General features: G+C 44.0%; 1 protein-coding gene across 2 annotated transcripts in view; it reads right to left on the bottom strand.

Moving 5' to 3' along the window:
• Positions 1-23,775, bottom strand: part of adgrg11 (adhesion G protein-coupled receptor G11) — a 40,587-nt gene that overhangs the window by 5,000 nt on the left and 11,812 nt on the right. The window contains exons 5-20 of one of the 2 annotated variants that reach the window (XM_066676683.1): positions 22,565-22,597; positions 14,148-14,180; positions 10,362-10,406; positions 8,671-8,772; positions 8,506-8,559; positions 8,342-8,371; positions 7,097-7,243; positions 6,569-6,607; positions 5,949-6,026; positions 4,166-4,322; positions 3,901-4,063; positions 3,086-3,220; positions 2,622-2,732; positions 2,223-2,262; positions 1,690-1,793; positions 736-857 (exon numbers count right to left, since the gene is read on the bottom strand). In XM_066676683.1, coding sequence (XP_066532780.1) covers positions 736-857; positions 1,690-1,793; positions 2,223-2,262; positions 2,622-2,732; positions 3,086-3,220; positions 3,901-4,063; positions 4,166-4,322; positions 5,949-6,026; positions 6,569-6,607; positions 7,097-7,243; positions 8,342-8,371; positions 8,506-8,559; positions 8,671-8,772; positions 10,362-10,406; positions 14,148-14,180; positions 22,565-22,597 — 1,393 coding nt within the window. The remainder of the gene's footprint in view (positions 1-735; positions 858-1,689; positions 1,794-2,222; positions 2,263-2,621; positions 2,733-3,085; positions 3,221-3,900; positions 4,064-4,165; positions 4,323-5,948; positions 6,027-6,568; positions 6,608-7,096; positions 7,244-8,341; positions 8,372-8,505; positions 8,560-8,670; positions 8,773-10,361; positions 10,407-14,147; positions 14,181-22,564; positions 22,598-23,775) is intronic. The other variant, XM_066676684.1, reaches the window with a different exon arrangement.

The following is a 23,775-nucleotide window of genomic DNA, read 5'->3' as shown; positions in this document are numbered from 1 at the left end:
ATTTCTGTGGATAGTCCACAGTGACGTAGGGTATGTCTGTCTCCATAGCGACGGAAATGTGAGAATGTCAGTTACTATAGCAAAAGTGAAAGAGAGTGTGTCAGTTGCTATAGCAACAGAAAGTGAGGGCATGTCCGTAGCTATGGAGACAACAAGGAATAATATGTCAGGTTCTGTAGCAAAAGAGACAGCCGGTATGTCAGTCACTGTAGAAACAGAGGAGGGTATATTAGTTACTATAACAACTATAGTACAGTGAGGGAGGGAGTCTGTGTTGGTTTCTATGTCAACGCTGATAGAGGTGTCAGTTGCTATAGCAACGGGAAGGAAGGAAATATCAGTCTCTGTAGCAACAGTGAAAAAAAAGGGTGTCAGTAATTAGGGTGACATTGACATATCCTTTCTTAATGTCCTCAGCAATGAGGAGGGAAGGTATATCAGTTGGTATAAAATCTTAGTTGCTATAGAAACTGTGAGGGAGGGTATGTTAGTTGCTATAGAAAGAGTGAGAGTGTTTGTTAGTTGCTATAGAAACAGTGTGTGTGTGTGTGTATGTCAGTTGCTATAGAAACATAAAGTAGGATTTTTTATTACTATAGAAACAGAGAGGGAGTGTATGTTAGTCTCCAAGGCAACAGTCTCTATGGAAACAGGAATATCGCTTTGCATTTTATCTTCTGGCCTTTTGGTATTTTTTTAATTAAGAAACAATTTAAAGGAGTGCTTTGACTGAACCTGAGCAGGAAGTGCATGAAGAGGGCGACACCCAGGAAGAAGATTGAGAGCCCACAGCCGATTGAGGTGATGTAGGTGAGGTTATTCAGGTCTGAGTTGCTGATGGGTGCGGATGGATCCGGCTGTGGAAACAACACAACTGGTGACATCAGATGCATTTAATGACACAACTGTGTACGTCCCTAGTGATGCCCCAGTCATCTGTAAGTAGGAATCTAATGGCACTTTTCCACTGCATGGTCCCTACTCCATGGACTGGTCTCTATTGGACTCTACTCTCTGATTGGTCCCTGGTTGGTTTTCCACTCCCACAGCTCTTCCATGAAATGTACCTGGTGTCGTCTCTAACCCCATCTCTAAGGGGAACAGTGATCTTTGGAAACCACAACAACGGCGGTGGTAACGTTAAGCGGTGTTTACTCATGGTGTATTGGCGTGTTGTTGTTGTTTGGGACTGAACACAGCTCCGTCATCAGTTCAGACAGATCAGTAGAGTTTGTTCCTTCCTTGTTGCAGCGTCCAGCTCTCGCTGGATTCTTTCGTCGGCCACCGATCCGAGGAGCGTTTGAACCTCTTCAAAAGACCACGGCGTCATTTTACGAGCTGCCGTCGTGAGTCGGATAAAAACAAACGTGATCTCTGCTGCAGCTGGAGATTTTACAGATGGAGAGTTGGTGCTGGTCGTCTGCGTCGCGTGGCGTAGAGTGACGACTCTCTCTGGACGATCAGCGCTCTGCAAGGTTTACACGCCACGGTTTAGTCCCTACTCGACTCGCTCTGAACCACGAGAGAACAGCCACTAAACAAGAACCCGCTTCCAGAACCAGGACCTGATTCACCTGGGGGAGGAGGGGAAGTAGAGTAGGGGCCATGCAGTGGAAAAGCATGGATAGGGAGTCAGCTGAGGAAAGGTGGTGATTTACTGATGTAAAAATGGGAAGCAGAGAATCTCACCGCGAGCAGCACAGCGAAGAAGGTGAGGTGGACACACTGACAGATGACATTAGAGCCCAAGTTACTGGTGTTACACCCCTCATTCGTCCAGGTCGGATACGTTCCTGAGGGAAAAAACAAAAAAACACCAGTTGTCCCTTTAAACCATTTAGAAACATTCAAAAACACAGACACTTCACTGTAATTAATTTAAGCCTGGACGCTGGTTTAGTTTAAAGCAACACTAGGTACGACTTTGGTGTTTTTGCTCTTAGCTCCACCTACAGTTTCAGAGTGTAATTCACTTTTACAGCACTGTCCTGAATTAAAAAAGGATGAGGAGGGGGTGTTTTCCTGCTCTCCATCCAGAGCTACACTGCTGTTTCTGCAGTGCTGAGCCCACAGTAGCTGTGACAGAGGCTCTGTTCTCCTTTTTACAGCTCAGTGGCACCTCACAGTGATTTTGAAGCTGGGATTTTATGGTAAAAATATTACCTACTGTTGCTTTAATGCAGAGAACTTAATTGTATTGAAAATGTATGTGAAAAATATACCGTTTCCGTTCCAGGAGTTACACTCAAGATTGAATCCAGTCTGAAAAACAAAACCACATCAGAACAAACCAGAATTACAGTGATAACAGTAAAGATCCCGAGGGGGGCACACGGGGGGCGTGGGTGGGTTTGGGACGGGCCTGGGCTGATGGGTGGTGGGGTTCAGTAAAGGGGCTATTAGTGGCACCCAGGTGGGACGGTCGTATGAGATAAACGTGGGCAGCCCAGTAACTCTCTGTATAAAGGTTTCGCCTGGGTTCAGGAAAGGGTCGGGTACAGTCCTGACCCTGGAGGGCCTTTGTTGATTGGGCCACTAGATTTAACCCTAGACAAAACCTTTTGGTACCGAGCCGGACGACCCGGACCGGCCCCACAGGGGTGTGAGAAGTGAGGCTTTACCTGAACAGCGTTCCTGAAGGTGATGTTAATGGGGTTGGACAGGTTGTTAATCTTTGTTCCCATATCAATAGAGTACACTGCGTCATTCAGAACGGCACTCGCATTCAAATCCTGAGAGAGAGAGAGAGAGAGAGAGAGAGAGAGAGAACAGAAAAGAGAACAGAGAGAGGGGGGTCAATGAGTGTATGAGAGACAGAGAGAATGAGAGAGAGAGAGAGAGAGAACACAGAGAGAGAGAGAGAGAGAGAGATAGAGAACACAGAGAGAGAGAGAGAGAGAGAGAGAACACAGAGAGAGAGAGAGAGAGATAGAGAGAGAACACAGAGAGAGAGAGAGAGAGATAGAGAACACAGAGAGAGAGAGAGAGAACACAGAGAGAGAGAGAGAGAGAACACAGAGAGAGAGGTCAGTGAGAGAGAGAGAGTTAGTTGTTATTAAAGTGTCAGTAAAATGGCGTGGTGTACCTTTGGGAACTCGAGGAGTCTGAACACAGCGGTGAAGTGTTTGCTAGTGTTTTGTTCGGATGCTTTTTTTAAAGCCTCCTGAGGGATGTTGATCGCCAGAGGGAAAGTGGCCGATTGAGTCGTGTCTTCGAGGATCTGCAAATAAAAAGAATATAAGAATAAACCAACATAAGGGACCCGTCCTCCTCAGGTCGACACCGGAGACACAACAACACAGCAGTAAAATACAGATAGGGATGAGTTACGGTGACATGAACGTGGAGCATTAGCAATGAAGGTGTGAGAAGGAGCAGGAGGTGCTCAGTGTTTCTGTGGGAGAATAAACACTGCTGTAAAGTCAGTTTGGACTCAAACAGTTCCTTAAATGGCCATGCAGGACGCTGTAGGAGAGACAAGGCCAAGACATTGGTAGGTGTGGGTGTGTGAGTGAATGTGTGAGTGCGTGTCTCCCTGTGAAGAACTGGCGCCCCCTGCAGGGTGTGATCCTGCCTTGCGCCCAGTGATTCCAGGTAGGCTTCGAACCCACCACGACCTTGAGACAATGACTGAATTAATATAAAACTAATAAACAAAAGGCCTTGGTCACGTAAAGCACAGCTGATTTCTGGATAAAACTGTGTAGAAACCTCAGAGCTCCAGAAACTGTCACGTTGCAGAGATGACTGAGGGAAACAGGATGTGATAATCAGTTACACAGGGCTAACCCTGATCTCTCTGCCGTGAAGCATGGGGGCGGTAGTGCTCTCTAAAGCCGTACCCCATAATCGTACCCTCCCTCCCCTCAGAACAGTGCACCGTGTGGTTCTTTTACTCACGCTGAGGTTGGTGTTCGGGGAGTAGATCACGGAGACGTCCTGCGTGGTGGACGCACTCTGTGGTTTCATCAGCACTCCTTGGTTCACTCCGAGGGCAATGAAGGCTGAGGTCTTGTTTACCATCAGTTCCAGAACATCGTTGATTAACGCGTTTATGGCTTGACTGATTAATAACGGAGAGAAAGTGAGAGTGAGAGACAAGAAAACGGAGATGCCAGCTTTTCTCTGGACACAGGAAACACAGATTCAATCACTGAGGTCTTACGCCTTGTCTGTCGTGTTTGAGCTGAGGCCTTTGACCGAGGAAGTGTTCAGTTTATCAGTACTAATTTCAAGCTCTGGTTTTTTCACAGGACTCCCATACTTCTGGCACGTCGGGGACTGATTTTGAAACTTGATGATGTCATCGTTAGAAGTGGACTCTGAGGATGGAGGAACATAGTGTAAACATTTTCACCATCAGAACCCTTTTGGGAAAGTGATTATTTACTGCTTTTTTAACTGTAAAATATATACAATTTAATAATGTTTATATTGTACCTCACACAAAAATAAACAAATAGCGTAGGTGCCACACTTGGGGTTGGTCATGATTATTCATTCATTCATTCATTCATTCGTTCATTCATTGTCTGTGACCCTTATCCAGTTCAGGGTGGGGCTGGGTCCAGAGCCTACCTGGAATCATTGGGCACAAGGGGTGAACACACCCTGGAGGGGGCGCCAGTCCTTCACAGGGCAACACAGACACACACATTCACTCACACACTCACACCTACGGACACTTTTGAGTCTCCAATCCACCTACTAACATGTGTTTTTGGCAGACAGTCACCCGGAGGAAACCCACACAGACACAGGGAGAACACACCACACTCCTCACAGACAGTCACCCGGAGGAAACCCACGCAGACACAGAGAGAACACACCACACTCCTCACAGACAGTCACCCGGAGGAAACCCTCGCAGACACAGAGAGAACACACCACACTCCTCACAGACAGTCACCCGGAGGAAACCCACGCAGACACAGAGAGAACACACCACACTCCTCACAGACATTCACCCGGAGGAAACCCACGCAGACACAGAGAGAACACACCACACTCCTCACAGACAGTCACCCGGAGGAAACCCACGCAGACACAGAGAGAACACACCACACTCCTCACAGACAGTCACCCGGAGGAAACCCTCGCAGACACAGGGAGAACACACCACACTCCTCACAGACAGTCACCCGGAGGAAACCCACACAGACACAGAGAGAACACACCACACTCCTCACAGACAGTCACCCGGAGGAAACCCACGCAGACACAGAGAGAACACACCACACTTCTCACAGACAGTCACCTGGAGGAAACCCACACAGACACAGAGAGAACACACCACACTCCTCACAGACAGTCACCCGGAGGAAACCCACGCAGACACAGAGAGAACACACCACACTCCTCACAGACAGTCACCCTGAGGAAACCCACACAGACACAGAGAGAACACACCACACTCCTCACAGACAGTCACCCGGAGGAAACCCACACAGACACAGAGAGAACACACCACACTCCTCACAGACAGTCACCCTGAGGAAACCCACGCAGACACAGAGAGAACACACCACACTCCTCACAGACAGTCACCCGGAGGAAACCCACACAGACACAGAGAGAACACACCACACTCCTCACAGACAGTCACCCGGAGGAAACCCACGCAGACACAGAGAGAACACACCACACTCCTCACAGACAGTCACCCAGAGCGGGACTCGAACCCACAATCTCCAGGACCCTGGAGCTGTGATAGAGACACCACCTGCTGCTCCACCATGTGACCGTTGGCCGTGATTAAAATAGGTTTAATACATTTTTAATCTCTGTTACATCCAGAAGGACACTAGGTGTCAGTATAATTGAATCACACGGAGAAGAATCAGAGCAGAAAAAGAATGAGGGATTTAACTGTTTCACGCTAATGTTTCAGTTTCTTAAGGTTACAGTTTTTTCAATTCCCAGAGTGATTGTAAATAAAATACTCTTACCGTTACCGTTACCGTTATCAGTCGTGTACTCAGCTTTATCGCACACCGACTTAGGATCCAGACAGGAGACGCTACAATCTGCAGAGTACCAGGGTAATGACTTCACAATAATTCACAATAATTCAGATCATCGTTAGCAGTTGTCCTGTGTTTTAAAGGGGACCCTTTATCACTAAAACAATTATCTGTCACATTTTATATCCTCACTCTCCAATCAAACTATCCCCTAAAAACTGACCAATCCTGCTTTAGAGTGAGGTTAGGACCACCCACTAAATTAATATACAGGTGCAGAAATACATAAAGAAATAAATGAAGAAATGTGGAAATATATAAATAAATACGTATAAAAATACACCACTAAAATACATATTAAAGTAAAAAAAAAAATTATTCTTCAGGAAATGTTCACACAGTGTAAATGACTGCTGCTGTGTTCCAGACTGAGCCCAGTTTAACCCCATAATAAAACACATCAGACAGTGGTTCAGAGTGTGCTTTACTGTGCACATGTACATCCACCACTTCATCCACCACTTCATCCACCCATTCATTCACCCATTAACTAATTAATTCATTCATTCATTCATTCATCCACCACTTCATCCACCACTACTTACTGGGAAGGTAAGAGCTCTTGTTACACGGGTTCCGGTTCACTGCAGGGTACCAAACAAAAACAATAAAAAACTAAACCTTAACAAAGTGTGAATATATTACAACTTTCCTGAATAACGTTTAATTATTTATTGGTTGGATTTAAATAACTCTGAATATTTCTAACAGCTACTGACTCGACCTGGATCTTCTTAAGAACATAAACCTGTGTTCTTTAAGATTTTTAATTTAAAAATCCATCTGAAATTCTTTACACCCAGATTACTCAATGATCTGTAATATTTACTAATATTCATCTAGAAACTCGGAGATAACTCATAGATAATGAATAATTCATGGAACATAGGAAATAACTCAGGGGAAGTTTGAATAATTCATCACAGATATTAAATATTCAAAGTTGCACTGACTAATTATAGAATATATTACATTATTCAGCCCATTCTATACATTCCATACTGTTATATATATATATATATATATATATATCATAAATATTCATAAAATATAACACTGTATTGATACTGTACCTTGAGTCCAGTTGAGGCTACATTTATTTTGCACAACACAGATGCATTGTGTCGGTCTCCGGACTACATCCCTGGTTATGTTGAGCTGGTACGAGCTACTGGTATTTAACAGCCACACACCAGTTTTGCTGTAGTTAAAGAATACGTCTAGGAGGAGATAAAGACACGTGGTAATATCAGGGATAGACGATCTATTAAAACAGCACTTTTGAAACATTAGTTTGAACAACACTGAGCTGAAAAATCTGATTTCAGCAAACAGTCTTGAGTTCTCACCTCTTTAATAATGTGGTAAAGATAAAACACGTTATGAGGTTTGGGCCTCTGTCTGATTTGGACGTCGCATTCACACAACATCACGCTTGTGTACACACCGCTGATAGCTCTGATATTTTATTAATTCCTTCTTCAAAGATGATTATAAACAGACACAGCCCTTTTTTGTTGAACGCCGCATGTGTCCCCCGTCGTTATTTGTCATGTTTTGTTTAAATAGGAGACTCTCGACACAGATATATTCAGCTGTAAATATACACACTTTGCCGGAGCTCCACATTAAAACAGTAAAGGACAGTGAGGAAAGGCTAACTCGTGTTTGTGTGAGTTTACAGTTACACTCTGTTGAAGATAAAGCTCTTCTTTGATTTGGAAATCAGTCTCTCTGCTGCTGTAAGCTACATGCGTTGATGTCTGTGCGCGCCCAGTCCAAATCAGGCGGGTCACGTGAATCAGGTAGTCACACGGGTCTACATGAGTCGCTCAGTATCAGATTCCTGTTTACAGTTACTTAGCAACAATCAAGTTGTCTATAAAGGCCCCTCAGTGCATCATATGATGAGATATTAGCCTCTGATCATTAGCATAGAGCACCTCTGCTGTAAATCTTCATTTAAGAGATTTGTATCTAGCCATTTTTCACTATTATCATTTTAAATGTTTGTTTCCTGGGACATTTGTCTTTGTCTATTTCTGTTCATGAAGAAGAATGAAAATGAATCAGGGTAAAGACAGACATGCGCTGAAAGCTCGGAACATTCTGGGTACATTGTGTACACTCTGATGATAGCTCTGACATTTTACTCTTTTATTGTCCAGAATATAAATATGTAGAGACACAAATACAACAGAAATACAAATACAATTTTGTAGAGACACGACCCACATCGTTATTCATAATGTTTTGTTTTAAAAAAAAAAAACACCAAAAAGTATATCTTTATTTATTTTATTGCACTGAATACTCACAGGGGTCTGTCCCGTTCTGAGAGCTGTTGACTGTGAAGGAAGACGTGAAGGAGGAAGGTGTAAGTGTCTATGACTATGTAAGTCTGATATTAAAGGCAGTATTTATATATATTTATATGGGCACCTTCCCAGAACAACATTAATACCATTTAAAGTAAACGTACCCATAAAGTCGAATGAAAAAAGGCAGATTGTGCTGTTGGCTATTGTTAAATTTTCTGTAAAAAAGAAGCAGAAATATTTGTTAGACTGTTAGACTGTTATAGTCTGTTCACAACACAGCTTTTAAAGTGAACTTTAATCACTTTCAACTTTTACTAAAGTCTTACCAGTATTATTTGAACAAGAGTAATTTGGTGCCATTATATTTCCAGTGAATTCTCCACCAAACAGAACGATGCTCTGGCAGGAGGTGTTTGCTGGATTGCCTCCTGCAAAAACAACAGGATCTGTGTAATTCATGTCCTCTAGCCCCTGTTCTACACCTGTGGGCGGTGGTGGTTCCTGCCGAGTCTCTCAGGGTGGAGGGGGTGGTGGGGGGGCGCCCCAAATTAGGAGCTATAGTCATCTAGACAATTGGCACATTGCACTGTACAAATTAATCAGGAACCTAACTTGACTGTGTTATCTATCGTTGAAGAGTTTCATTTCTGTTCCCACCTCATGTACTGACCTCTAGCTGCTCTCTCTACACGGCTCTGGCTGCTCTGGGGATCCGTACAGGGTTGTGCCTAAAATTAATCAGTGCCCTATTCACTGTATACTTCACTACATAGTCAACAATGTAGGGAATAGAGTAGGGGGCCGTTTGGAACACGTTTCACTTTGTAAATGACGAAAGTATGTTGAGGCGAGCTCTCAGAACCCACTGGGAATGAACTGAAGGCTCTGCAGCTTGAAATTAAAGAGCCTTAACATGAGAGTTTATGAGACTGGGCCAATTTTCCACCATCTTGCCCAAAAAGAGGCGGGCCTGTAACGCTGATTGGACTGTGATACTTAGAGGCGGGACAAAATGGGTTTTTAGTGTAGTAGAATGAAAGAGAAAAAAATCCTCCGTTTCCCTTTTGGTGGTGCGTTGCCCCAGTGCCCTAATGAACAAACCCACTCCTGCATGTGGGACGTGCTGCACAGACAGAGAGCATACGGTCCCGTGGTTTAAAAAGTCTGCACACCGCTGTCTGTAGAACACTGCTGGTTCACCATGGGACCACTCAGATCACTGTCCTGTACACGACCTAACTAGTTAATCTCCTCAAACAGATTTGAAATGCACAGAGACTTCTATTCTGGAAAATAATCCAATACAATAAAAGTCTCTCCACGCTAGTCTTCTGAGTTGCTAACTGGCACATTACGCCGGTCAACAAGAGGATAAACATGGCTCTCTTTTACACTCTGTCTGCACGATTGACATCAGCTGGACCTCAACAACGTAGGAGGCCGGCTTGTGAAACTTTTAGCAAGTGGGAGAAAGGATTTAAAATGTACATCTCCAGCTACAGTGACAGTTAAGAGCATAAGTAACTTTAGCCAAACAGCCACGCAGCCATGAAGGTAGGCTAGCTGTTAATAGGCTGTTAGACTGGCTGTATCTAGCTTGAAATAACAATGAACTGTTAATTTCCATTGAGATTTAACTTGTTTTAGCAAAATGTGAAGCTACTGTGTAAGAAGCTTATGATTTAAAATGTATTTTTATTAATCTTCCCCCCTGCAGCGTCAGTGAAAACCAAGGTGACCTGAGAGATCAGCGTGAAGCCAGTTTGTCATAAGGCAGATTACTGCTGAGTAAGCCTCATATAAAATGATAAGATTGAAAATGTTGACACTGTGCTGGATTAAAGTTATTTACTAATCTAATTAACAAAGAAAAACACCTGTCACTGAGGACTGTGGTGTTCTCCCTGTGCCTGTGTGGGTTTCCTACAGGTGCTCCACTTCCTCCCACAGTTCAAACACATGTTGGTATGTGGATGACTCAAAAATGATCATAGGTGTGAGTGTATGTGTGGGTTACCTTGTGATGAACTGCCGACCCATCCAGGGGTATCAGAATGGCACCCTGCATTAGAAAGGTGGTTACAATGAAAAAAACACATAAATCTGTAAATTGGTCTGTGAACGAAAAAGTGCAAAAAGTGACATTTTCATTACATTTCTGTTTTTTGGATTTTTCCGATATGGAAAACTCTAAAATCCTGCTTCATTTAAGACACTCCCACGTGTAAAATTACTTCCAAAAGAAGCAAAGAGAGATTCCAGAAGCCAAACACCTTTCTGGAAAAATCCAAAAAACAAAAACAATGAAACCCCAAAAACAACCCAGATTCAAACGAAAATAAGCATCAGTAACTGGAAAGTGTAATAACGTAACCAAGTATCTTTTAAAAATACACTTTTGGAACTTTATTCTGTTTTGAATTCACAACATATACCTTCTGCTCTTGATTCTAAGACTTTTTTTGCAGATTTACTTTTGCTTTTGTACAAACTTTTGACACAAAATTCACTCCATAAGCTTCACCTGATGTTTTTAACTGACATTAGTGCAGTGCTCTGCTGGATCTTAACAAACACATTTCACATTTGGAGGAGGACCCTGACTGCTCAGATCTGTGATGTCACCAAAGACATGCCTGCAGTGGACTATAATCACAACTCAAAAGTTCATCTCAGAGAGAGAGAGAGAGAGAGAGAGAGAGAGACTCTGATGCTGTCAAGCACCAGACACATCACCTGCCTCCTCACAGATGGAGGACCACAACCACGCTATATTAGAAAGCGCACTATAACATCCTCAACAGTTAGTGATTTTATCAACAACCTTCCAGACCTTACCACCATTTCTTTTCCAACTCACCCAAATGACCTTGAGCTCATTACAAACAACCTACACCACTTATTGTGTACAAACCTAGATAGTGTTGCACCAGTCAAGACCAAACAATTTAGAGAGAAAAGGCTTGCTCCATGGTACAGTGACAGCACGCGTGCATTAAAACTGGCTGCTCGTAACCATGAACGTAAATGGAGACACACAAAACTAGAATGTTTCCTAATTGCATGGCAGCACAGCCTCACCGACTACAAGCATGCCTTATCTAAAGCCAAATCACAGTACATCTCTTCCCTTATAGAACACAACAAAGACAACCCTAGATTCCTTTTTAGCACTGTATCAAATCTAATTGGAAACAAAAAGGAAATCAACCCCATTGTTCCCTCTGATTTCTGTAGCAATGACTTTATGATGTTTTTTAATGATAAAATTGATTGCATTCGCCTCAAAATCCAAAATCAGTCCAAAGTCACATCGGCTCTCGTAGATGAACCCCCTGCCAGCTCTGAGGTGCACTTAGACTACTTGAATTCTGTCGATGAAAATGACTTGCTTAGTTTAATTAGCTCATCTAAATCAACTACATGCTTACTGGATCCTGTACCAACACAATTATTTAAACAAATTTTACCTAAAGTCATTAGACCATTGCTCACAATAATAAACTCATCCCTCAACATTGGATATGTACCAAAACCACTGAAACTAGCGGTAATCAAACCAATTATTAAAAAACCCAATCTTGACCCTCTTGTACTCGCAAACTACAGGCCAATTTCAAACCTCCCTTTTATTGCTAAGATTCTAGAAAAAGTCATGTCAGAGCAGTTGTGCTCTTATCTACAAAACAATGACATTCATGACATTTTTCAGTCTGGATTTAGACCAAATCACAGCACAGAAACGGCTCTAACAAGAGTAACTAATGACTTACTCCTTTCACATGATAAGGGCTATATCTCTATTCTGGTGCTGCTTGACCTTAGTGCAGCGTTTGATACCATAGATCATGTGATGCTTCTTAATAGGCTGGAAAATCTGGTAGGAATAAAAGGACCTGCCCTCTCTTGGTTCAGATCTTATTTATCCGATCGTTACCAATTTGTTTATCTGAATAATAAATCCTCTAATCATACTTTAGTTAAATATGGTGTCCCACAAGGATCAGTGCTTGGCCCTGTATTGTTCACACTCTACATGCTGCCACTGGGTAGACTAATCCGTAAGCATGGGATTCAATTCCACTGTTATGCTGATGACACACAACTGTATATATCAGCCAAACCCAATGATGTTGCTTGTCTACGTAAAATAACAGAATGTCTAACTGAAATTAAAGACTGGATGATGCAAAATTTTCTCATGTTAAATTCTGATAAAACTGAGGTCTTGTTACTAGGTACAGATACTCAGATACATTCACTCAGAAATGCTGCTATTAACCTTGATAATTCAACAGTAAAACACAATGCCATCATTAAAAACTTAGGGGTAGCCTTTGATTTGACTCTGACATTTGATACCCACATATCCAATACAGTCAAAACCGCCTTCTTCCACCTACGCAATATTGCCAAAATTCGGCATATTTTATCATTAAAAGATGCAGAGAAACTAGTGCATGCTTTTATAACTTCACGTCTAGACTACTGCAATGCGCTCCTGGCAGGGAGCTCGTGCAAAGCGTTACACAAGCTTCAGTTCAAAATGCAGCAGCCAGGGTGCTCACTAGAGCTAGAAAATTCGAACATATCACCCCAGTTCTCTCGTCCCTACACTGGCTACCTGTAAAATTTCGCATTGACTATAAAATACTCCTCTTAGCTTATAAATCTCTAAACAGTTTAGGCCCGCAGTATCTTACTGAACTTCTCATACCTTATCGCCCGTCACGTACACTTCGTTCACAGGATGCCCATCTACTCTTTGTTCCTCGCATTAAGAAAAACACAGCAGGAGGAAGAGCCTTTTCTCACAAAGCTCCTCAACTCTGGAATAGCCTCCGGTTACTGTTCGGGGCTCAGACACACTCTCAATCTTTAAATCTAGATTAAAAACCTACCTTTTCAAACAAGCTTTTGGTTAATCATTCACTTTCAGGTTACTCCTTCTATATTGGTGTTCGGGCTGGTTTTCATATTATCACTGTTCTGTGTTAACCCTGTCATATCACCATAGCTACAGCATTCTTAGTTAGCTTTGTAGTAACTGCCAACAACGCTGTCTGTCGCTGGGTTCTCTTGCCTGACCAGTGGAAGCTTTTTTCGCAGGACAAATTTCCCCGTTCTTTACCATGACCCTACTAACCTTTTGTATTTTTATTTGTTCCCTTTGTCTGGCTTTCTTTCTCCTGTCTCTCTCTCATGCTTTGAGATGTCCTGCTGCTCTCCAGGTTTTGCCCTGATCCAGCCCGTGTCCTGTACAAGATCCTGGCCTTGTCTCATCTACACTATCATGCTTGGCCATGCTGTTTTATCTCAGATTAACTCTGCACCTACTTTTAACTCACACTGAATCCCTGATCACCTCCTCCTTCATCAGACTCATACATCACTAATATCATCATCCTCACCATTTTCATTTCTGCTTCTCCATCATCATTAATATACTACATTTATATTACTATAACCCCTTCATCGGTCATTTCACTTATACTTCTGTTCTCTGTTGTGTCTCCGGTGTCGACCCGAGGAGGATGGGTTCCCCGTATGAGTCTTGGTTCCTTCCAAGATTTCTTCCTCGTGTGCTGAGGGAGTTTTTCCTTGCCACTGTTGCCCCTGGCTTGCTCATAGGAGGCTTGGACCCGGATCTCTGTAAAGCTGCTTTGTGACGACTTTTTGTTGTGAAAAGCGCTATATAAATAAAATTTGATTGATTGATTGATTGAGATGTCTCTTGGTAATCAACTGAACACGTGTCCTGCTAATGTGTGCACACCTGCAGGGATTTAGAGTTAGTACTTACTCCCATTGGAGCTCCCTTGTCCTTGTCCAGGATCTGTAGAAGAGGTAGAAGAAGAAAGAAGTTAATATGCAACAAATCTATGGTGAATACCATAATGTAAATGTGAGTGTGAGAGACAGAGAGAGAGAGAGAGAGAGAGAGATCTTTTCACATCTCTCTTTGGAATATCCAAGGTTTAAACTCTTTGTTTGGTTTAAAGAGCAGAAACCCTGATTTTTTACAAGAAATTAGAAATATAGATATAGTAATTTTGCAGGAGACATGGAGTAAAGGAGACGAGCCACTGGTTGTCCTCCAGGGTACAGGGAGTTAGTGGTGCCCTCCACTAAATTAAAGGGAGTTTCTCAGGGAAGAGACTCAGGGGGGATGCTCCTCTGGTTTAAATCAGAACTTTCTCAATCGATTCAAAAAGTAAAACAAGGGGAAAATCTTCTCTGGATCAAAATTAATAAGCAGTTAATCTCAACCCCCAAAATATATTTCTCTGTGCCATCTACATCCCCCCAGCAGAATCGCCCTATTTCAAAGAGGAAACCTTTTTAGATTTAGAACAACAGATCAGTCATTTCCAAACACAAGGACATGTGGTTATCTGTGGAGACCTGAACGCCAGGACAGGAGCTCAGCCCGACTTCATCAGCTCTCACGGTGACCACTTTATAACAGGGAACAACGTCCACTTCCCAACGTTCCACCGCAGAGAAAACTATGACAAATCTGTAAATTCTCATGGGAAGAGCCTGCTACAGCTCTGTCGAAGCCTGGGTCTGTACGTCGTAAACGGTCGACTACGAGGGGACTCCTACGGTCAGCTCACCCACGGCTCGGCTCTCGGCAGCAGTACGGTGGACTACGCTATAACCGATCTGGACCCGGCCTTCCTCAGAGCCTTCACGGTCAAGCCACTAACACCCCTCTCAGACCACAGCCAAATCACACTCTATCTGAACAGAATCATTAGAACTGACCACAAGAAACACCCCAGCACACTGTACAAACTCAAACACACACTCAGGTGGACTCCCGACAGCACTGACCAATACCTCCACGCCGTAAACAGCCCGGAAATCCAGACACGTCTCGACTCCTATCTGTCAAACACCTACCAACAACATAAAGGAGGTGTTGATGTGGCTGTTGAAAACTTAAATCATATCTTTGATCATGCAGTCCGATTATCTAATCTCACAATGAGTCTGAATATCTGATCTCTCACAATCAGCCCGACTATCTAATCTAACAATCAGCCCGACTATCTAATCTCACAATCAGTCTGAATATCTAATCTCTCACAATCAGCCCGACTGTCTAATCTCACAATCAGTCCGACTATCTATTCTCACAATCAGTCCAAATATCTAATCTCACAATTAGTCTGAATATCTAATCTCTCACAATCAGCCCGACTATCTATTCTCACAATCAGTCCGAATATCTAATCTCACCATCAGTCCAAATATCTAATCTCACCATCAGTCCAAATATCTAATCTCACAATGAGTCTGAATATCTAATCTCTCACAATCAGCCCGACTATCTAATCTCACAATCAGTCCGAATATCTAATCTCACCATCAGTCCAAATATCTAATCTCACCATCAGTCCAAATATCTAATCTCACAATGAGTCTGAATATCTAATCTCTCACAATCAGCCCGACTGTCTAATCTCACAATCAGTCCGAATATCTAATCTCACCATCAGTCCAAATATCTAATCTCACCATCAGTCCAAATATCTAATCTCACGGTCAGTCCGAATATCTAATCTCACGATCAGTCCGAATATCTAATCTCACAATCGGTCCAAATATCTAATCTCACCATCAGTCCAAATATCTAATCTCATGATCAGTCCGAATATCTAATCTCACGATCAGTCCGAATATCTAATCTCACAATCGGTCCAAATATCTAATCTCACCATCAGTCCGAATATCTAATCTCTCACAATCAGCCCGACTATCTATTCTCACAATCAGTCCGAATATCTAATCTCACCATCAGTCCAAATATCTAATCTCACCATCAGTCCAAATATCTAATCTCACCATCAGTCCGAATATCTAATCTCTCACAATCAGCCCGACTATCTAATCTCACAATCAGGAAAAACAAACCAAGAAAAATCCAACCAGACACATGGTTTGATCACGACTGCAAGATAAAGAGAAACAAAGTCCGAAAATTATCCAATCAGAAACACAGGGAACCACTTAACGAAGAATTACGCACTGAATACTGTGAGGTACTGAGAGAATACAAACACACACTCAGAACCAAAAAGTACAAATACACACAAAAACAAATACACAACCTGGAGATTTCAATCAACTCCAATTCATTCTGGGCCTGTAACTGGAAGTCATTAAACAGAAAAAATCAGGATGATTTAGCGATCACTGATGGAGACGTGTGGAGAGATCATTTTGAATCATTGTACAGTCGTCAGTCATTAAATACACAACAACAGCAAATATCAAGTAAATTAGAAACACTCCACACAGTGATCAAAGACTATCAGAACCCACTGGACTTCCCCATCACAGAGTCAGAGTTAGAGGAACAGCTCAGAGGCCTCCAGCCCAGAAAAGCCTGTGGTACAGACGGCATCATGAATGAAATGATAAATCACACATATTCGAAATTCAAATCGACCGTTCTCAAACTCTTCAACCTTATTTTAAACACAGGCCACTTCCCCAGCGTCTGGAGCGAGGGTCTCATATCCCCCATATTCAAATCCGGAGACAAATACGACCCAAACAATTACAGAGGGATCTGTGTGAGCAGCGGCCTGGGGGAGGTCTTCTGTAGCGTCCTCAACACTCGACTCACGGGTTTCCTCACAGACCATAACATCCTCAGCAGAGCTCAGATCGGCTTCCTCCCGCACCACATCTTCACCCTCCACACACAGAGATAAACACGTGTGAGATACTCTCACAGTAAATGTGCAGTGAAAATGGGGACGCTCAGGACAGAGTTCTTCCCACAGTCTCGAGGAGTACGTCAGGGCTGCAGCCTGAGCCCCGCTCTCTTTAACATCTAAATTAATGAACTGGTTGATAAACTGGACCAGAGTGACTCAGTACCCGGCCTCTCTTTGGGGGACACCAGAATCAAGTGCCTCCTCTACGCAGATGACCTTGTTTTACTGTCACCGACCAGAGAAGGACTCCAGGAAAGTTTAAACGTCCTGGAGAACTTCTGTCAAAACTGGGCTCTAACAGTAAACCAGAGAAAAACTAAAATAATGACATTTCAAGAGAGGTCTAAAAATCAGGGGAACTACAATTTTACAATAAACAACACCAAAATTGAGCACACTAAAACACACACATATCTTGGGATAACCCTCAGCTCCACGGGAGGTTTCGACTCGGCTGTGAAGGAGCTCAGAGAGAAGGCAGGGAGGGCCCTATTTTCCATCAGAAAGTCCATTAATTTAGAAATACCAATTCCAATCTGGCTGAAACTGTTCAGATCGGTTATTGAACCCATCGCTCTGTACGGCAGTGAGGTGTGGCGACCCCTAACACAAAGCAGTTTTACCAACTGGGACAAACATCCAATTGAAACCCTACACATGGAATTCTGCAGAAGCATCCTGCATGTGCAGAGAAAGGCCCCCAATAACGGCCGCAGGGCCGAACTAGGGCAGTACCCCCTCCTCATAGCCATTCAGAAAAGAGCTCTGAACTTCTGGAGGCATCTAAAATCCAGTGACCCCCAGTCACTGCACTACAAAGCCCTTTCCAATCAGGAGCTTCACATTGATAGGAGTCCCCTCAGCCAGCTGGTCCTGAACCTCAGTGACCTACAAGCCAATGACATCACCGAGTCCAAACATCCTCACCACACACTCACTCAGAAAATCAGACCCCAACACATCATCACCCAACAACAAAACAACTACCTCACACACTGGACCCACACTATACACCAACAAAACATCTACCTCACACACTGGACCCACACTATACACCAACAAAACATTTACCTCACACACTGGACTCACACTATACACCAACAAAACATCTACCTCACACACTGGACCCACACTATACACCAACAAAACATCTACCTCACACACTGGACCCACACTATACACCAACAACACAACTACCTCACACACTGGACCCACACTATACACCAACAAAACATCTACCTCACACACTGGACTCACACTATACACCGACAACACAACCACCTCACACACTGGACCCACACTATACACCAACAAAACATCTACCTCACACACTGGACCCACACTATACACCAACAAAACATTTACCTCACACACTGGACTCACACTATATACCAACAACACAACTACCTCACACACTGGACCCACACTATACACTGACAACACAACCACCTCACACACTGGACCCACACTATACACCAACAAAACATCTACCTCACACACTGGACCCACACTATACACCGACAACACATCTACCTCACACACTGGACCCACACTATACACCGACAACACAACCACCTCACACACTGGACCCACACTATACACCAACAAAACATCTACCTCACACACTGGACTCACACTATACACCGACAACACAACTACTTCACACACTGGACTCACACTATACACTGACAACACAACTACCTCACACACTGGACCCACACTATACACCAACAAAACATCTACCTCACACACTGGACTCACACTATACACCGACAACACAACTACCTCACACACTGGACCCACACTATACACCAACAAAACATCTACCTCACACACTGGACCCACACTATACACCGACAACACAACCACCTCACACACTGGACCCACACTATACACCAACAAAACATCTACCTCACACACTGGACCCACACTATATACCAACAACACAACTACCTCACACACTGGACCCACACTATACACCAACAAAACATCTACCTCACACACTGGACCCACACTATACACCGACAACACCATTACCTCACACACTGGACCCACACTATACACCGACAACACAACTACCTCACACACTGGACTCACACTATACACTGACAACACAACTACCTCACACACTGGACCCACACTATACACTGACAACACAACTACCTCACACACTGGACCCACACTATACACTGACAACACAACTACCTCACACACTGGACCCACACTATACACCAACAAAACATCTACCTCACACACTGGACCCACACTATACACCGACAACACAACTACCTCACACACTTGACCCACACTATACACAGACAACACAACTACCTCACACACTGGACCCACACTATACACTGACAACACAACTACCTCACACACTGGACCCACACTATACACTGACAACACAACTACCTCACACACTGGACTCACACTATACACTGACAACACAACTACCTCACACACTGGACTCACACTATACACTGACAACACAACCACCTCAAACACTGGACCCACACTATACACCAACAAAACATCTACCTCACACACTGGACTCACACTATATACCAACAACACAACTACCTCACACACTGGACCCACACTATACACAAACAAAACATCTACCTCACACACTGGACTCACACTATACACTGACAACACAACTACCTCACACACTGGACCCACACTATACACCAACAAAACATCTACCTCACACACTGGACTCACACTATACACTGACAACACAACTACCTCACACACTGGACTCACACTATACACTGACAACACAACTACCTCACACACTGGACTCACACTATACACTGACAACACAACTACCTCACACACTGGACCCACACTATACACCAACAAAACATCTACCTCACACACTGGACTCACACTATACACCAACAACACAACTACCTCACACACTGGACCCACACTATACACCAACAAAACATCTACCTCACACACTGGACCCACACTATACACCGACAACACAACCACCTCACACACTGGACCCACACTATACACCAACAAAACATCTACCTCACACACTGGACCCACACTATATACCAACAACACAACTACCTCACACACTGGACCCACACTATACACCAACAAAACATCTACCTCACACACTGGACCCACACTATACACCGACAACACAACTACCTCACACACTGGACCCACACTATACACCGACAACACAACTACCTCACACACTGGACCCACACTATACACCAACAAAATATCTACCTCACACACTGGACTCACACTATACACTGACAACACAACTACCTCACACACTGGACCCACAGAATACACCAACAAAACATCTACCTCACACACTGGACCCACACTATACAGCAACAAAACATCTACCTCACACACTGGACTCACACTATACACCGACAAAACAACCACCTCACACACTGGACCCACACTATACACCAGCAAAACATCTACCTCACACACTGGACCCACACTATACACTGACAACACAACCACCTCACACACTGGACCCACACTATACAACAACAACACAACTACCTCACACACTGGACCCACACTATACACCGACATCACAACTACCTCACACACTGGACCCACACTATACACCAACAAAACATCTACCTCACACACTGGACTCACACTATACACCGACAACACAACCACCTCACACACTGGACCCACACTATACACAGACTACACAACCACCTCACACACTGGACCCACACTATACACAGACTACACAGCTACCTCACACACTGGACCCACACTATACACCAACAAAACATCTACCTCACACACTGGACTCACACTATACACCGACAACACAACCACCTCACACACTGGACCCACACTATACACCAACAAAACATCTACCTCACACACTGGACCCACACTATACACAGACTACACAACCACCTCACACACTGGACCCACACTATACACAGACTACACAACCACCTCACACACTGGACCCACACTATACACAGACTACACAACCACCTCACACACTGGACCCACACTATACACAGACTACACAACCACCTCACACACCAGACCCACACTATACACATACTACACAGCTACCTCACACACTGAACCCACACTATACACCAACAAAACATCTGCCTCACACACTGGACTCACACTATACACCGACAACACAACCACCTCACACACTGGACCCACACTATACACCAACAAAACATCTACCTCACACACTGGACCCACACTATACACAGACTACACAACCACCTCACACACTGGACCCACACTATACACAGACTACACAACCACCTCACACACTGGACCCACACTATACACCAACAAAACATCTGCCTCACACACTGGACTCACACTATACACCGACAACACAACCACCTCACACACTGGACCCACACTATACACCAACAAAACATCTACCTCACACACTGGACCCACACTACACACAGACTACACAACCACCTCACACACTGGACCCACACTATACACCAACAAAACATCTACCTCACACACTGGACTCACACTACACAACAACAGCACAAACTACAGAGCTACCCATCCCTCAACAGAGAATACACACTGGCCAAATACCTCACAACCATCAGAGAGAGGGCACTGAGGAAGACGCTGACCAGGTACAGGCTCAATGAGCACAGTCTGGCCGTGGAGACCGGCCGTCACAGACAGAACCGGGTCCCCAGAGAGGACAGGCTGTGCTTTCACTGTGAGCTCTCGGTGGTGGAGACAGAGCTGCACTTCCTGACCCAATGCCCCAAGTATGAGTCCGTCAGGAGCAGGTTCTACCAGAGAGCGAGTCGAGTCTGTCCTGAGTTCCTGCTCCTCACTGATACAGAGAAGCTCCAGTATGTACTGGGAGAGAAGGAGGAGCTGATCACACACGCAGCCAAATACGTGACAGACTGCCACAACCTGAGGGACAACCAGTGTGGCCAATCAACAGTGTAACTAATCATTACTGAGTATTACTGATTATTAATGATTATTACAGATTATTAAACATCTATATTGTCTCCATGCTCTTATTTTCCTTTTCTTATTTAATTATCATTAATTTCCTGTTGTTGTAATTGTATCTGTATCTATATGTTTATGTATTTTCTGTAACACGCTTTAGCAACAGTGTATTGTATTACATTCATGCCAATAAAGCACTGCTGAACTGAACTGAGAGAGAGACAGAGAGAGAGAGAGAGAGAGAGAGAGAGAGAGAGACACACAGAGAGAGAGACACAGAGAGAAAGAGAGAGAGAGAGAGAGAGAGAGAGAGAGAGAGAGAGAGAGAGAGACGGAGACAGAGACAGAGATAGAGACAGAGAGAGAGACTGTGTGGGGCTGTACCACTCTAATACATACAGACACATCACCTGCCTCCTCACAGATGTCTTTTGGTAATCAACAAACCTGAGTCCTGCTAATGTGTGCACACCTGCGGGGATTTAGAGTTAGTACTTACTCCCATTGGAGTTCCCTTGTCCCTGTCCACAATCTGTAGAAGAGGTAGAAAAAGAAAGAAGTTAATATGCGAGGAATCAATGGTGAACACCGTAATGTAAATGTGTATAGTGCTATATCACTGTTATTATGTCTGTTGAGTTTAAGGGTCACCCTCATAATACACCCCCAGTTACAGAAGAGTTAGGACACTGTGTAAAATATTAACAAATGTTAATTTAAAAATGTAATGCTCTGTGAATCTCAAACACTCGTGTTGTACACCATCTGTGAAAAACAGTCAAAAACTGAGGAACAATTCAGAAAAACTGTGAAGACCATCCTCAGCGTCCTAACGTTTTGGAATTGTGGTCGTAGTTTGTTTAAAAACAGGGAAAGGTTTGTAAGTTCAGGGGAGACTCAGTGGAGATAAAAGATTGCTCTTTTCTTTAATGTTCTTTGGTTTGTTTCTTTTTGTTTTCGTCACGTTTGTCTTTTTGAAGCTCTGTGATAAAGGTCTTCAGTTGTTGGATGCTACAGCGTCCAGGTTGTGGGGACGTTCCCTGCCAGCTGCTGTCTGGTTCCTCTCTTGACCCCTCAGTACACTTCATCACCATCCATCCATTATCTGTAACCGCTTATCCAATTTTAGGGTCGCGGGGGGTCCAGAGCCTACCTGGAATCATTGGGCGCAAGGCGGGAATACACCCTGGAGGGGACGCCAGTCCTTCACAGGGCAACACAGACACACACACATTCACACCTACGGACACTTTCGAGTCGCCAATCCACCTGCAACGTGTGTTTTTTTTTGGACTGTGGGAGGAAACCGGAGCACCCGGAGGAAACCCACGCGGACACGGGGAAAACACACCAACTCCTCACAGACAGTCACCCGGAGCGGGAATCGAACCCACAACCTCCAGGCCCCTGGAGCTGTGTGACTGCGACACTACCTGCTGCGCCACCGTGCCGCCACATTATTTAGAAACACTCACCCAGTGAAGATAGTCCTACGATCACTAACACAATCAAAACAGACTTCACTCCCGCCCTCATCCCTGATCGTGAGAGAGAAGTGATGCAAGAGGATTTGCCCAAATATGTGGTCATTTCACGGCTCTAACCGTCTAACACCATCAGGCAGTGGTTTGCTGTTCATCACAGAACACTGTTGGAACTCCTCCCCCTGTTCCCCATTCCTGAACCCAACCGAGGAGCTCTCCTCAGCCT

This window comes from Hoplias malabaricus, chromosome 7, assembly GCF_029633855.1.
Source record: "Hoplias malabaricus isolate fHopMal1 chromosome 7, fHopMal1.hap1, whole genome shotgun sequence".
In the NCBI taxonomy this organism is placed as follows: domain Eukaryota; kingdom Metazoa; phylum Chordata; class Actinopteri; order Characiformes; family Erythrinidae; genus Hoplias; species Hoplias malabaricus.
Note: the sequence above shows the minus strand (reverse complement) of the source record. Positions and strands in the feature narration are given on the sequence as shown.